At 30.2% G+C, this 17,755-nt stretch overlaps 1 protein-coding gene across 2 annotated transcripts in view; it reads right to left on the bottom strand.

The window, feature by feature from the left end:
- Positions 1-17,755, bottom strand: part of LOC107440948 (leucine-rich repeat-containing protein 49) — a 43,599-nt gene that overhangs the window by 6,738 nt on the left and 19,106 nt on the right. For both annotated transcript variants that reach the window (XM_043048838.3, XM_043048839.3), the window contains 8 exons: positions 15,807-15,868; positions 14,891-15,038; positions 11,598-11,681; positions 6,434-6,624; positions 5,622-5,741; positions 4,075-4,318; positions 1,569-1,751; positions 431-540 (listed from right to left, as the gene is read on the bottom strand). In XM_043048838.3, coding sequence (XP_042904772.1) covers positions 431-540; positions 1,569-1,751; positions 4,075-4,318; positions 5,622-5,741; positions 6,434-6,624; positions 11,598-11,681; positions 14,891-15,038; positions 15,807-15,868 — 1,142 coding nt within the window. The remainder of the gene's footprint in view (positions 1-430; positions 541-1,568; positions 1,752-4,074; positions 4,319-5,621; positions 5,742-6,433; positions 6,625-11,597; positions 11,682-14,890; positions 15,039-15,806; positions 15,869-17,755) is intronic.

Here is a 17,755-nt window from a genome sequence, read left to right on the forward strand (position 1 = left end):
AAATCTTAAAATCTAAAAGCATTTGAAAGAATGTAGACGCATAAACATTTAAAGACGTACTATTATGAAAGAGTATTTGCAATATTTTAGCACACAAGTTCACACAAGCATAACAATTTTCCCCAAGCCAAGAAAATATACTATCAAACAATTTTGTCACTGAAAATATTTTCATAAGCTTATTTGTTGTAGTGTTCTTACTACAATATGAGAATAATTTTTTAATTTATTTTCTTGCATTAAAAGAATCGTTAGAGTGTTAAGCTTGCTATTAAATTATATTAATTTAATTTCTCATATCATAATTATAGCGAGTAAAAAAATGTATACCAAATTCAAAGACCTTTTAGTTTTATGCATGACAACATATGTCCCAGGCAAAGTTGTAGGAAATAATGTCTAATTAAGTGAATAAAAAAAGAATGCTTACCGAGGACTATTTAACAAAGAAGATAACCTATACTTTGGCAGCAACAATGAAGCAGCAAATCCAAGGCCTCCAAATATCTCTTCAGCTTTTATTCTTTCTAATTCTGTCACCTAAATTGAAAAAGTTGTTACAAATAACTGTATATATTATCTGATGACAGATTGAGTCTATGATGTGCTTAACTTAAAAGTTTAAAATAAGTCTCATTATATGTAGCTTCACTACAAATAGTAAATTACAAAGTAGAGGGGGATGAAAACCATAAAAAGAGGAACAGTTTTGAGTTAGAGAAGAGATGATTGTTTGAAAAAGATAATCTCCCAGTATTCATAATTCGGCACCAGAGCTTGTCGTTAGGATGAGACATTAGCCTAGGACAGGGGTGGCAAAGCTTCATGCACCAATGTTTTTCAAAAAATTGTTTAATGAGTTCATAGACGTGCCGTCAAATAATTTTGACTTCTTGATTATTGGGAAAATATTAATACTAAATTCTATCAACTCAAAACTCTTTATTTACTATGAAAAAAAAAAAAAACATTTTGCAATGTCTCAGTTATGCCTGTAATTCAACCTAAAGTAACATTAGTGTGACTTCTGTTGTTGCAGATTAGAAGACAAATGACTTATATTAGGTTGTAAGATGCTAGTTTAAGCAGAACTGTTAATGTTTCTTTGCTAGTTATTTATGGTTAGCTTGTTTTTTTCAGTTATTGTTTTTTTTTGGCATTAAATTGTTAATTTTTTTTGTTAATTGTTTATTTTTTTGTTTGTTTTTGTGAATTTTAATTTAATTGTTAATATGCTTCATAGTGAACTTTGTGATCGGTGGCATGCCCAGAATATTGTGTCATTAGCCCAGAATATTGTGTGTGCACACATCCTAATTATATCATCATTCTGGTTGTATGAATTGTGAAAACAGTGAAAAGGAAATAATGTGAAGACAATGCTTTCGGCGTAATTCATGATAAAAACCGTGATAAAATAATACCTAGGGAACATTAAGGACTTTTTAAAAACACCTGTGACACAATGCAAAAAGCACTTTTAAAAAACGAAAATAAGCACCTTTAAATACTTTTTAAAAATGCTACGCTTCCTGTGTATTTTAAAAGACAAAAAAGGTACTAATTACCATAGATCCATTTATCTGTTCTATAGCTGGACTTAGTCGATAAACAGCATACGTCCTCCAAAGTGAAAGCTGCAAAACTGGATTTCCTTCATTTTCAATAACTAGATTTTTAAGGCCAGGAATTTGTCCCAATGCATTCAACTGGGACAGAGTCTCTAAACAAGCACATTCAAATGAAGCAGCCTACAAAATAATCACACGTATATCACAATCTTAGTTTTTAAATTCATGAGTATTCTTTCAATCTGAAAATTATTAAATGATTCTAATCCACATTCTTTATGCAACCACATAAGTTATAAACTTATTTTTGATAATTCAGTAGAATAGGGGTGGACAACCAGTGACCCACTGACTGTTGATGTGCAGCCTGAGGGAAGTTCTGAATGCTAGAAATTTTTTTTTTATAATTTAGTTTTTTTTAATGAACATTATAAATTTTGTTTAATTTAAATATTTAATTCAACTTTATATTTCTCTGTAAATACTTTTTGTACTTTAATTCTGTAAGAATTTATATCTCCCAATATTTATATGTATATGTGTGTGTATATATATACATATTAAATAAAATTATTGAGAAAAATGGAAGAATTTTTTTTAAAAAAAAAAGTATCCAATTTTTTAGTTTTAAATAAATTCCAATAATTAAAATTATTTAATTGTCTGCAAATATGTAATTAAGTAAACTGACAAAAATATTTAATGCTTAGAACATTAGCGTTTACATGAAAATTATCATATTTGCCACGAACATGACTAAATCCTGCGTGCGGCCCTTCGTTAATCTACCTGCTGTGCACTCAAAAAGGTTGTGCACCCCTACAGTAGAAGATTTATATAAAGCATTTCCATAAACCACATCACCTTCGGGGTGTAAGCAATAAAAAAAAATACTTAAGTGTATATTTTATGTTTTTAAATATTTGCATCCAAAAATAAAGTATTTTAAGATGTTTCAGACTAATATTGCTATATTTAGTAGGTAAGTTTAAAGATGAGTGAAATAATCTATTCCACTTAGTTCAAAGCATCATGGTTTGCGCTACAAAAATCTTCTAATTTTGTTTCATTTTTTACTAAGAACTTCATTTTAGTTTCTCTTTAAATTCAACATTCATTTTTAAAAGACTGTAAGGATTTTTTTTTTTGTCTTAAAAAATTAAAAGAAATTCAGTTAGCTAGCTAAAGTTTAAAGGTTAAGAACATTTTGAGAAGTTACTCAGTGCAGAACTGATCACATTTTTCTAACACATCTTTTCCGGTTGACTTTTTAAGTTTTCCTGGTGATAAACAATTCAAATTATTAGTGTTTGCATGCTAATCAATCACTGCTTGTAGAAAAAAACATACAAAATGCACACTTTTTACAGAGAATATATTTTTATTTGAAAAAATAGATAATGCAATATTGTTTATTCCTTGTTTTTTTTAAATACAATTTATAAAAAGTAAGATAATCAAGGACCCATATGGGGCCCGGCGGTGCCCATGCATAAAGATGGTACTGGTGACAACCATAACTAATCGTTTAAATAAGAAAATTAGTTTCTATAAAAAATAATTTGGTTTTCACTAAATTTTATGCGTATATTTGGGTTAATCCAATATGCACCTACAGGGGTCTGTTTAGAAGAAATTTGGGCTCGTTAACAGACCCTTCACAAAACATCTTTTCATAAAAGCGGACCCCTCACAAAATAATTTATCTTTTAATCGGACCCTTCACAAATTTGTTTATCTTCATTATTGTTTTGTTAATCGATTAAACTCTTCAGGGGGGGGGGAGAGACGGTTTGAAATGTTAATAGAATATTATGTAAAAAATTTAGGCCCGTTAACAGACCCTTCACAAAACATCTTTTCATAAAAGCGGACCTCTCACAAAATAATTTATCTTTTAATCGGACCCTTCACAAATTTGTTTATCTTCATTATTGTTTTGTTAATCGATTAAACTCTTCTGGGGGGGGGGAGATGGTTTGAAATGTTAATAGAATATTATGTAAATAAAAATTTATTTCTGGCAATTTTTTAAATAAAATATTTTAAATTTAAGAATTGTTTAAATTTATTTAATGCATAACACATTAAAAATAATACATAACTAAGTTGAGTTATTTAAAATATGTCGATTGAAATTATTAAAAATGTGAGTGACTGTTTCCATTATTCGTCCGAAATTAATATTCTGTGTTGACTAGTATAGGCTAAATACCACATATTTGTATGTTGCATCTCTAATTTAGTAGCAGTAATTGTTGAGTAGAATCTTGTATCTATTTCCAATTTAAAAACTTTTAGAAAGGGTTTTTAGCAATTTTTGCAGCAATAACAGGACACAATTTGCACAAAAGCAGGGCCCTGGTTGAAAGAATGTGACTTAACGCTTATTTTATAGTCACAAATAATGAGTAGTTTTTTCCCAATTTTACAAAAACAGGACCTTTCACAAAATGTCTGGACAGACCCCTGATATATGTCAATTAATAGAAAAATATCTTACTTCAATGTTAGGAAATTGAGTTTTCATTTTGCCAAGCAGATAAGCAATATCGTCAAAAATGATGAAATGGAAGCACACGGCGTGAATCAAGGAGACAGTCTGAGGAGCCCAGGTATTGCTCACAGTTGCAGCCACAGCACCAGGACCATAAAGTTTCAGATTGCTAAACTCTACTTCAGCCAGATAAGTTAGCTTTGAATCAGCTACCTCCAAGTCAAGGGATAAAGAAGGCTTCAATTTTTTACTACAAAAAAGAAGTTCAATCATTTCAAGAGTTTATTATAAGATAAAATTCCATACAAAGGCATGGAATTTCAAGCTCTCTACATTGATAATGTAAAATTTCAATGCAAAATTAAATTGATAGTTTCATAAAAATACTAAGCAGTTAAAGTTACTAACACAATTAGAGCTTGACAAAGTTGTGGTACGACACAATAACTGGCCCCAGATAGCAATGCAAACAGTGTTAATAAGTAGATGTAAAGAAGAAGTCCTTTTTATATATAAAAATGAGTGCAATTTTTGACTCGAGTATAGAGGCATTCGATTCAAGCAGAAAAAATATACATAAAATAATGCCTCACTTGTTTAGATGACTATTTCAGCAGGGTTGTCAGGGTTCAGATACGAAAAATAATCTATATAACAGTTACTAGAGGCATAAAATAATTTCCCTCCACTAACATATCGCTACACTATTTTAACGATATAAAATAATGCATTTTTTTTAGACTATTACAGTTTATAAACACAATAATAAATTTATAAAGCATTATAATAACATTAATTGAAATGATAGGCATAACCAAAACTGTTATAGTCTGTATCCTTATATTTATTGATTTTAAACTTAAAACACAGAGTAAAGAAAGTTAAAGCAATAAAATAGCTGAAAAAAATACAAAAGCTACTAACTAAATACTGTCAGATATATGTAGTTATTTAAAGCTGTTTTATTTCTTCTTTAAAGTAAGTGTAATATAAAAAGCCTAAACTAGAATTTTAAGTTGATAAAATAAAAAAATAAATGAAACAAAATTCTGAAATCACAGAAGTTTAAAAGATAATTCGCTCTAGAAATGATGTTCTTTCTTTCATTTTTTGAAAGAACACTATAATTTTTAAAGAATAAGATAAAAACATTTTATATTTTAATAGAATATGACTATGAGTGAGGATTTTGTTACAAATTTAGATATTTGAAACATCAGAAAACTGTGAAATTGGGGAAAACTGTGAAATTGAATTAAATTTTAAAAATTAGATTTTTCAGCAGAAGCCCATGACTTTAAAAAAAATAGTTAAAATCGTAATATTGCATGACAAATTTTGTTCAATACTAAAATCCATGACTTTCCAGGTGCGCAGATACCCTGAAAATAAAGCTTTTTCTTAAAAAATCCTTAGGCATTAATTTTCCCCAATTCTTTGCTATAATTAGAGGACTCGGAGAGTTAATATTTTTCGATTTAATAGAGAGTAAAAAAAAAATCATGTAAACAAATCTTCATCAAAGCAATGAGTAACTCACAACAAATATTTACCTTTTCGAGTCCCTTTTCTGAGATTTTAGTTTGGGTTTCTTAGACTTTTGTACTATACCATTGGATACAACTTTTGATTTTGCACTGTCACATTCACTGCAATCCACGCCCTGTCCACCACTGTGGAAAAACAACATACATATATATACAATTTCTTGTTAATTTTACAGGGTATGTAGCAAAATCTTTCAACAAAAAATAAGCACCTTTTTAGCACTCAAAAATAATTTTTAAGCACTATATACATTAACAAAATGCAAATTAATTTTCAAACACTTTACATGATCATGATAAAATAACTAGTTTCTGACAAAGAACTCTTTTCTTGATTATATTGGCCACCATAAGAAGATAAGAAGAATCTTCTAGAAAGATTTCTGAGGGTGGAAAATGAAGTCTGAAATGGATAATGTCTTGCAAAATGCAGCAGAGTTGTACATGAGAGTGCTAGAATCTCACCGAACTCAGCTCAGTAGAAGCACACGCAGACTCTCAAGTATTTAATCAAACATGCAAAATGATTGGCGCTTTCAATACGCTTCGAACCAACAGTGGGCTGAAATGGATTGTGAAAACGTTGAATAGAACAATTTGAAAAGCACACTTTTGCATAATACGTGGCGCAAATTGACACGGCAAAGAAAATAAAATCTCATTTTTGAAAAGGGAAAATTAACCAGTTTTTAAAAACACCTTACGAAAAAAGCCGATTTAAGGGAGTTTTAAAAAACGAAAATCGAAAATCAGCACCTTTAAGCACTTTTTAAAAAATGCTATGCATCATGTTTTAAAATAAGATGAAGTTAACTCACCAACAAGAGCAGAACATATCTTCTTCCTCTTCACTGAAAGATCGGCTGTACCTGGACGCTAATAAATGCAATGGAACTGCAGACGCTATTGATGAGGACACTGCAGAAGAAGGCAATTCCCTGGGAGTTGGTTCTTTGCAAGACGTCTCCCACAGTTGGCGTGCAGTTGTTATAGCTTTCTCCTTAGCTTCCTGCAACATATCACAATCCATGTAGACAAAATGCATTATTCAGAACAAAATTTAGGTTAAAGCATAAAAAGGTTCCCTGCTTTCCATTTTTAGAATTCAAAAAGCAGTTAATTAACTTCTGAGGCACCCTATCAAGCATACTTTTGAAGCCTTTTCTCACCCAAGATACGTAGCAAGAATCAACATTTATTTTATTTTTTATAACCGTCGTTGCACAGCCGACCAAATTTGGCTTTAGTTTGCAGTTTAACTATCTGAACAAGAATTGTTTAGAAACATTTAAAAACTTCTACTTTTCTAGAAAAGTTGTTAATTATTATAGATAAATTTTTTTTAACTTTCTCCCACTGAAGGTGCAGGAGAAAGATCACACAAATCAATTTCATATAACACTTTGTTAGTCGGCGATAATTTCTTTTAACTCATGCTGGAGTAGATTTTGTAACTTTATGTGTTATACAAGTTTCTGATTTTCCCTTTAAATTCCTCTAACAAAGTTATTACTCATATGTTTAACTAATGATTCAAGTGAGCAAGCCCGTGATGACATAGTTTCACGTCTAATGCTGCATTAAATTCATTCTTAAAAATTTCAGTTTTACGGTTGTTAGGTAAACTTTGTACGACATAGAGTTTATTTATTCTGGGAACACTATACTAAAGAAATATTTCTATTGGTTGGTTCGTGGTTGGTTGGTGTCGTATCCTCTATTGAATCTTATTTCATGGTGTGCTTGAATAGTTTTTGTTATTTCTATGGCATTAAAAGAATACAAATCCTCTTCTGTGGGGTAGTTTAAGAGGTGAAGGCCTGCAGCGACTGCAGGGCAGTTTAAAACATGATATGGTGTCAGTTCCACATTAAGACAGTTGCCACAGTTTTGATATTTTCTAGTCCCATCTGTAGAAATTTTCATGTTTTTATGATGTTTTGTTCTTAGTCTGATGAGAGTAGTGGCTGTCTTTCTATCGATGTCAAGATTAGTTATTTAATCGTGGGCTTTGATTTTTAAAGGGGTGAATAGTCTTGACTTTGCAAAAGCATTTGCATCTGCCAACGTGGTTGGGATTGAATTTTGATTTAGATCTCTGGCGTTTTTAGCCAAGGAATCAGCTATTTCATTGAACTCTAGGTTCACATAGGCGGGAATCCACTGCAAGAAGCAATTTTTCCGGAGACGCTGAAGTTGTCCAAGTTGTTCTATGATATTCAGGATAAGGCTTGAGGTACCTTAGCTGAGGACCTGTAAGGCAGACCTGCAGTTGCTGAAGATGGTGATACCACTAAGCTGCTCCGAAGGTTCAAGATTGATGTATGCTTCGATTGCCGTAGAAATGGCTATCAATTCTGCCGTAAAATTAGATGCGATTTTTCCAGCACCAGTTGCGAACTCTCGTTTTTGATCACCAGGTAGGAGCAGTACCACTCCCGCACCTCCGTTGGTGAAAGTGGAGTCAGAAGATCCATCAGTAAAAGCCCTGGCATGATTGAGGCCAGATAGAGAGTCGATAGTTTTCATCCCAATTTCCTTCAGTTTATTCGCATGATCTTTTTTCGAGCAGGGCTCGATGAGTTCTAGACAGATTGTCGTATTCTCTGGAACAACTCCAATAGCGGGAGTTTCGTTTCTGAAAAGAAAGTCCTCGGGTTTAAGGTGAATTTTTTCTCTGATCACCCTGTCAAACAGAAGGGGAGATGACCTTTAGAGTCTAGATTTTTTATTCCAGTTTATAATAGTACGATGCGAAATGTACCCCTCGTCAAGACTATGGGCGTTATTTGTAAATTTAACAGTTAACATTTGTCTCCTTTCTTCCAGAGGGACCAAACCGCATTCCTCTTGAATTCTTAAGTTGTTTGTTGATGAGACAGCACCAGACATTATTTTTGCAGCTTTCGCTTGTACTTTATCGAGTCTCTCTCTTGAAGTAGAGGAGGAGTGTGACCATACAGGTGTGGCATATTCCATTATTGGTCTTATAAGAGTTGTGTAAGTAGTTTTCAGTGTTTTTGGTGCAGCACCCCATTTTGTGCCACAAAGCCTCCTAAGGATGTTCAGCTTTTTTAGCGCTCTATTAGAACATTCTAGAATGTGGTGGTGAAAACGAAGCTCTTCGTCAAGTATTATACCGGGGTACTTTGGGTTAGAAATCTTTTCTATGGGGGTGTCAAACAATGTGATATTAGGACAAAATGTGTGCCGGTGTTTTCTATCAGTGCTGAACACACTGAGTTTAGTCTTGTTAGGATTAATGACTAGTTTAAGGTCTCTTGACCATTTTTCCAATCCTCTCATTGATTTTTTAAGCTCAGCTTCAGATAATTCCTTCATGCTCATAATGAGAAATATTCATGATTGTTGTAACAATTGGCAGCCCTCGGTAGAACCTACTGGAGGTGAAACTTGTGGTTAGAAATTGTTGCCAGAGTCTATGAACCACAGAAAGACACACATTTAGTCATCTGGTCACTTCTGACATTCCTGCTTTATATCTCCTCGTTGGTTCTTCGGATAAACGATGTCTGAAGGTCAATGTTACAAATTGGCAATCCCAGATTTCTAACTTCACAACAAAATTCACAGGCTTGGTCTCAATTATGCAACTTTACGTTTCCTGCGGAGAACATATTTCGATTGCAGTGGCACTAATTTACATATAGCAGTTTTACTTTGGACGAGTTATTGCTATTTCTGTGATTTTTCCTTAGGTTTTGTTAAACAGCGTAATTAGAGAAATGGAGGCGAGTCTGAAACATAGGTTTTGCTGTGATAAGAACTCACTCATTAGGTAAGCAATGATTCCCCTTCTGAAAATGCCACTCTTTATTAATTTTCTGGTTCAATAATCAAGAGAAATATTAAACTCTGAAGAACATTAAAATCAAAATGTCTCAGTAAGCTTTATCTAGGGGTGCTGAAGAACTATACACTGTCAAGGTAGTAAAGGAAATCAAAAAGTCCTAAGTCAACCTAGTCAAAAACGTCCACACGAGTCTTCCCCATACTTTAGGACCACAAAGCGGAAGCGTAGCGACACGGGGAAATTGTCGCAAAACGTTGCAGAGTCCTTGCAGAATAATTTTTCTTTTCTACAGAAATTTACACGTAATATTTGAATCATGCATTTAGATAATCACCAGGGTGGCCACTCAAATCAGGTTTCAAATTTCCCTGATTTTTCCAGGTTTTCCAGACAAAAATCTTAAAATTTCCAGGTTTTTGTTTCTTTTTTCTTATAAAGTCTAGGATGTGTACAAGAAAAGTGTCTATATTATAAAATATTTTATTCACAATGTTATTATTTTTTTTAACATATCATTTTGAAAGAAATAATTTTTGACAATTTGGCAAGATTTTTTAATGTTTTGGTACAAAAGTTTGAATCAAAAATCATATATTGACCAACAAAAGAGTAAAATTAAGTATTAATATATAATTGGTTCTTAAAATAACCTTTTTTTCTTAAATTAAAATATGTTATAAAAGGTTAAAATGAAATTTAAAAAAAATTAGCATTACTGCAACAACTGTAACGATTTGTCGACAAACATTGCTGTTAGTGATTGTAAAAAAATGTGCAATGGGTTGGTTTGCTGAGAAAAAATAATTCACAGATTTCTTTGAATGGGAGTAGAAAAGCTTTCAGAAAAAGAGTGCAATATAAAATCTTTTATTATTAAATTATAGCCAAATAACTTTTGGAGAATTTATAAAGTTGAAAATACAAAAAACATTTTATCAAAATTACCATTAAAGCATCAGAACAAACTTGAGAAATAAATGGAGCCATAATTGGACTAAAAACTGGAAAAACTGGATAAAATAATTGGAATTTAAAAACAGAAGCTAATATCCTAATCCCTTTTTCTACCTCCACCAGAATCTTTCCTAAATTGCAGTCCCATAGCGGTCAAAGGTTTCTATATTCGTTTAGCAACAGTGAGAGAATTTTATGTGGCATTCTAATTTAACAGAGCTGTAATGGAGCAAATTTTGATGCAAGCAAAGTATTGCTAAGTTGATGATACACATTTCCATTACATTTCCATTTAAAAAAAGGGTGAAATAATTTAAATTAAGAAAATTAGTAAATAATTTAAATTAGTGAAATCAAAAAAATTATCAAAGAAAAAATTTCCAGGTCTTCTTTAAAATTCCCTGATTTTTCCAGGTTTTTATTCAAATTTCCCTGATATTTCCAGGTTTTTTCCAGTATAAAAAAATTCCCTGATAATTCCAGGTTTTCAAGGTTTTCCAGGTGGGTGGCCACCCTGATCACTTTTTGAAGCTCTTAATTTACGTCGAAAGTATTGTAAATCGATGCGATGTTTAGATTGTATATTCGGCAGTTATTTATATTGATTTTCGCGTGGATTTTAAATATCCCCATATATTTCAAACAATATGGAAAATTCAAATTATGCATTTGAGTATTGATTTTTTAGGCAATAATTCTATCGAAGTTTTCTCAATTATTGCTATTGATTTCTCCACAGTTTTTAAATCCAATATTTTTCATACAATATTCTTTATTACAACAAACTAATCTCAAAATGAAACACGCATTTGAGGAGTCCGATTCGAGTGATTTCTTTGATCTTTTTTTCGGCAATTATTACCACGCTTTTCATGATTTTTAATTATTTTTTTTATAGTGACGATTATTTACAAATTTTTAAGGAAATTATTTGTGTGTCCCTCCTAACAAAATGTGAGAATATCACCCATATTAGAATAAAATATTATTACATGTTCAATTAAAAAAAGTGCATAGTTTTTTCTTCTTTTTTTGTAAACACAGCGCTTTTGTCATTTTAAATTAGTAAGATATATGTTTGTTATTATTAAAAGTATCTTGCAGAAAGACATTAGTGCTAGAGAGTTTTGTCGCAGATAGCTTGAAATATTATGCCACAGGCCTTGAGAAGTTGGAAAGAATAGTTTTGTACAAAAATTATTCCACACACTTACTTTAACTTTGGCTTGCCTGATCCCTTCCTGTCTTCTTTGCTCTTCCTTTCGCATTAAGGCATGTGCTGTGCGTCTTTCTTCATCCTTTTTACACAAAATAACACACACATTATTATAAATAGAAATTTATCTCTCAATAAATAACACACCAGTTTAAAAAACTTAGAAAATGACATTCTGAATAATGCCAAAGTAACATTAGAAATAATTAAACAAGCTGATTTGATTACAGTTTACTTTAAATATTTATAAAAAAACATTAGTCTTTTCCTTCAGAGAGACTTTTTTTACATAGAAAGTTTTGTTATGTCCCTATAAATGATAACTGAATACTCCTCTGCACACTTTCTAGGGATAATAGGGATAATTTGAGGGTAAGAACTGAATCTCGTTGAGACAGGCAAGTGAGGTATGTATTCTGATGTATTTTATTGGGCTGAGTAAAAAGAAACCAATCTTAAAACCAGTCCAATAGTTAGTAAGTTACAAGGGTTTTATGTACAAAAAATATAATTTTGTATTTGTACTTATTTATGCATCTGAAATTGATATCTAAGTAAGTAAGCAACTGTTTCATATATATTTTTTAATGTTGAGACCAATCTTAAAACAATAGGACAAAGAGACTGAACACAAATCAGTAAAACAAATAGTTCAATGGTTTTTATATATAAAAAGTACTTAATTTAACATGTACTTATGTATACTTTTTATATTGCTATCAGAACTTATAAAGTATATTTCATGAAGAATTGAATGAGACAAACAAGAATCGATAAAATAAGGAGTTAGAAGTTATTAAGAGTTTCATACACACATATAGCACAATTTTGTACTAGCACATATTTAGGCATCTTACATTGTCATAAACTTGTTAAAAACAAAAACAGGAACACAAAACAAAATTAGCCAATTAGGGCGCCACAAAGTGAAAAATCCTGGAAATGTCATGTGCTTACATAATTTCTGATAGATAAGTGATAATAAATCCATTGTTCTTTTTAATTTAATTATTTTTCTGAGCTTTTAAATATTAATTTAATTTTTTCTACATGTAGAGTGCAAATAGACCAAAACTGTAATTAAATGCAATATTTAATATTTTTTATGCAAAAAATTCCAATGCAACAAAATAATTTTGGTTAATGTTGAAATTCGTAATATTGGCATAACGAATTTTTGTTATTGCATAGCAATTGCTTCGGTCCCTAGGAATTCGTTAAAATGGGATTCGACTGTAATAAGAATTTTTCTTTATAAAAATAAACATGAATTGTTCATTTTTAGAAACAAGACAACATTTCAGCAAAAAATCATACTTTTACAGCTTACTTTTCCCTGCTCTAAATTATGTGAAAATCAACCTTAAAAAACAATGTCAACCTTGATAACAATTTCACTATATATGGCTTCTAAGGATGCCAGTTAACACCAACCATCTTAATCCGAAAATGAATATCCAAGTCACAAAATCGAACTGCACCTCAATAAAAGTTAAAGAAAACCTTAATAATTACAATTGGTATATTAAATAGGTCGAGGGTAAAAGTCTTTCTCCTGATTTCATAAAAGGGAGAAATCAAAAATATTAATTGATGCATGAAGCCAAAAATAGATTAAAAGACAGGATGTGAATATTTAAGTGTGTGGAAGAGTGCTTAGTTCAGAATATTAAATAAGAGGATTTAAAAATAGATATAACATAAAAAGTTTATTTGAAGCTTTTTATGTCACACACACATATATATATGAACAGGGGTTGGCAACATAACAAAAATACTTATATAACACATTTTTTAAACTTTCGCAAAAATACTTAATGACTCATTTTATAAATTTAGAAGTTTATAGGTTACGCGATTTCTCATACAAATCAATGAAGTTTAAAGTTTTTAAAGGTTTGAGACACCGAAAGTAAATCACAAACAGAAAAAAGTGTTTTTGAACACACTATGCCAAAAAATATAGCCATAAGTTAATTTGTGAGTTATTTCGGTTATTATAAACAATATTTACACAAAATTTCATAAACCTAGCTTAAATCTTTATGGAATATTTTTTTTTAAAACTATTTTTTTATCTTACATTTTTTTTTGTCATAACTTTAAAAATATTCAATAAAATTAAATATAATTTTTGGAGGAAATTACAAAATTATTGCTTTAAAATTTGAGAAAAATTTGTTTAAAACTGTGCAAGATATGAGTGATTAAAGTAGTTATTTTATACTCTGCACGCTTGGAAACATTTAAATTTTTTTCCTCTTAATTTTGTAGTGAATTGTTTTCTGCAACTAATAAAAAAGTTTGATTTGAATATCTTAAAAATTTAAAAAGTTTCCAACAATTTTCTAAGTTGTTTTTATGCTTTTTAAAATAAAGCTTAAAATGATAAGGGGTTTCGCATGTACTTTATTTTGCACTATTAAATAAAATTTATAAAAAGTGACACTGGCAATGTTTGGGATCATCCCCCATAAAAGTATCTTTTCCTTTGCCTGTTTTCTTTCCTTATTAAATCACATTTTGTAGTATGAATGTTTATTGTAAGGTATTATCATTTGTTAGTAAATTCCGTCTTATGATACAAAATAATATTTGTAGAAAACTCTCTTTTAAAAAGTGCAAAACCTACTTAGAGAATTGTTTACAAAATTTTATATTTTTGAGATATTCAAATAGTACTTTTTTTTCCTTAATTGTCAAATACATTATAAAAATATGAATTTTTTTTTTTCTCAGCGCAGGTGCAGTATAAAAGAACTACTTTAAATACTTATATATTGAACAGTTTTAAACAAAAGTTTTTAAAATTTATAGTAATAATTTTGTAATTAATTGCAAAATGCTCAAAATTTTTTGTTTCATTTTATTAAATATTTTAAAGTTAAAGCAAAAAAAGAGTGACAAAAAAATTTTTTTCTTATAAATATATCCATATTGCTATAAATATTTAAGCTAGGATTATAAAATTTTGTGTATTATTGCATATAATAACCAAATAACTGTTACAAAGTATAAATCTAATGCTACTTTTTTGGCATAGGGTGTCAAACACATTATTTTCCATTTGTAACTTGTTGTTGGTCCCTCAAGCCTCTAAAAGCTGTAAACTTCATTGATAAGTATGATAAATTGCTTGATCTAAACAATTCGTACGTTATAAAAAGATTTTCTTATTATTTCTTCAGAAATTTTTTTCACAGTCCCATTCTAGTTGTTTAATTTTCTAAGCACCATCCCTGTTTCAAAGGAAAAGAGAATAAAAGTTAAAAAGAAAATAAGTGTTTATACCAAAGCTCGTCTTGTGTCCAGCACCTTCAGCTGAGGAATGTTATGTAAAATGAGGTGGCGATAATTTGGTATAGCAGTTAAAGGGCAACCTTCTAAAGTTAAATCACAAAGCAAAGGAACATTGCTCACACAGTACATATCTTCAAACCTAGAATCAAACATGAGATTCACTTAACAACACCAGATCCATGCAGCAGATGAGCATTCTAAAAATGGTAATTCAGTTGAACTTGTCTTGATTTAAACAGATTCAGCAAAAAAAGTTTTTGCATGTTCTTGACCGAATGTTCAAAAGCAAAATGATGGAAATTATTATTCCTGTTATATCATACTTCAAAACAGAGTTTAAGACTTATTCAGTTCAAGTGCAGTGCAGAATGTAGTGAGTTTCCACAAGAAACAATTAAGTGGATTAATCAATTACATTTTTAGAAATCAATAGTAATGGATTCATATAAATAATTAGTTGAAAAACTGTGCCTCGAATTATAAAACTTAAGTTAAGGGTTGTTTACCTTAAATATCTTCAGTTGTTCAGGGTTGTTTACCTTAAATATCTTGTTTACCTTAAATATCTTTCAGTTAGTAACATTGATTAATTTTCGTGCTACTAAAAATATTAGTCTAGTAAAAAAAGCTTGATTAAGACATCCAAACATTACAACTATAATAATAGTGGATGGCATGCTTTTTCAAGCTTAAATGTAAAAATCAGCTGGAAATAGTAAACCAGAAATCTTACGACGAATTTTAACCCCTAGTGCCACCTGTGCTTAGCTTCATATTGTCAACCATTAATTTATTATTACTATTTTATTTAAATAAAAGAGTTTTAAATGAAAAAAAGAACAATGTGAATCCTTAAATATTTTAAGAGAAACGTGGCTACGGACTATGCATAAAAAATATACTTTACCTTTCAAGTGCGTTTTGTGAGAGAAAAAGCCTTTGTAATCTTGGTAAGACATCCACTTCACACTGAAAATAGTTTTACAAATTATTTTTCAAGCAATATATCATTATTTCATGAAAGAAGTCTGTATGCACTCTTTCACATGATAAGAATTTCAATGAATTCTTGAGAATAAATTTAAGGTTTGGTCACTCACAACCTAACACAATGACGCTCAACCTTTTTTTTGTTGTTGCGGCACATTTTTAATGTTTTTGAACAAAGATAAAATTATGTTTAAAAGTTGTTTACTTACCTATAATACACTGTGCAAAATAGTTTATAATAATTTTAAATGCGATATAAAATAATATGTAGTACAAAAACAACAGTATCTTTATTAAGGAATTAATTACAACTTAATAATTGTTATTTATTTATTTACTTTCTGCGATTTATTAATTATAAACTAGTTTTTTTACAGTTATTAATTGTTAGATTTTTCACATTAATTGATACTTTTTTGTGATTCCTTGTTAACTTGTCTTTTGTTGCTAATTATTAAAATTGTTAGCTTGTTTTTATAACTATTAATTGCATAGCTTATTTTCATTGTTACCTTTTGTAAGTTAATATTTAGCTTTCTTTCTTTTGTAAATTAATAATTTTAACAGTCATTAAATTTCCTATTCATTTAAACATTTTAAGATTGTCAAAGACAAGACTATCTTTGACAAAGATGTTCATGCCATTAAAGCGTGGAAAAATTATAAAAAGTATCATCATCATAGTTGGCCAGACAGCCCAATGCCTTCCTCTGAAGATTTCTCCATGATTACTTCCGATTTATCTTTGATCTTATAAAAAGTATATAGATATAATATTATACACATATAAATACTTTTCGTAATTGAAATTAAACTTGTAATAAAAAAAGCATTATAATAATTTTTACAATATCATTTCTAAAATTTGGTGGCACACAAAAGAGCGGCGGCACAGTGGTAGATAATCATTGACCTAACCAGGGCCAGACTTAGCCTAACTGGGGCCCGGCCCTCCCGCCCCCTCTGCTTCAGTAATGAAGAACCGAACTTTATGGAGGTATTTAAATTTTTCACCTCATTATATATAACAAGAAAATTAACTAAAACCTAAAATAGCTATAAAGTCCCCAACCACATCCAATGGTCAGACGAAATATCGTTCTGTCCATTTTATTAATTTTCTGATTGTTAACTTTGTTATCTAGCTGCGAAAAATTCATATCCTTGCTGACATTAGGGCGGAATTCAGCTAAATATTTGCAATTACGATGGTGCTCAATTAAGCCAGTCAGAAGCCTGTATTTTTGTAAACACATCACATTTTGCGATATGTAAAAGTACAGGCTTTTGATTGGCCAAATTTGTCATTGAGATTCGTCATTGCAAAAATTTACCTGAAATCCGCCCTAGAAAGCCATGGATTTACGAAATATAGATTAGATTAATGAAGAAGCTAACATAAAACTGACAGATTTTACACTGTACTGATATTTTGTTTAAAAAAAAGTTCATTAAAGAAGGAAACGTAAAATAAACTTTCTATATGATTTGGGGGGCCACTTTGATGTGGGGGCTCGGATCAATTGCCTCCTATGCCCCTGCCTAAGTCAGGCTCTGAACCTAACACAATAAACAACTATAATTAATAAGCATCCTGTAAAATTATTGTAATTAACATAATCAAATATAAATTAGCCAATATTTGTTAGGAAATTTAGGAGAATTATACCTGTGTATTGTTTATTAACAGGACTTTCAACAGCTTCCCAAATGGAAAAAAAGGGATAGTGAAAAATAGGAACAAATATTTTTTTTAAATTTCAAAATTACTTTGCTTAGAAGTGAAAGTTTTAATTTTATTAACAGAACTGCTGATAATAGAAAACTTTTGTGGCATTGTTGCTTTCTTAAAAATAGTATCAATAA

This window comes from Parasteatoda tepidariorum, chromosome 8 (assembly GCF_982258835.1).
Source record: "Parasteatoda tepidariorum strain Cologne lab strain chromosome 8, Ptep-v5.0, whole genome shotgun sequence".
Taxonomy (NCBI): Eukaryota; Metazoa; Arthropoda; class Arachnida; order Araneae; family Theridiidae; genus Parasteatoda; species Parasteatoda tepidariorum.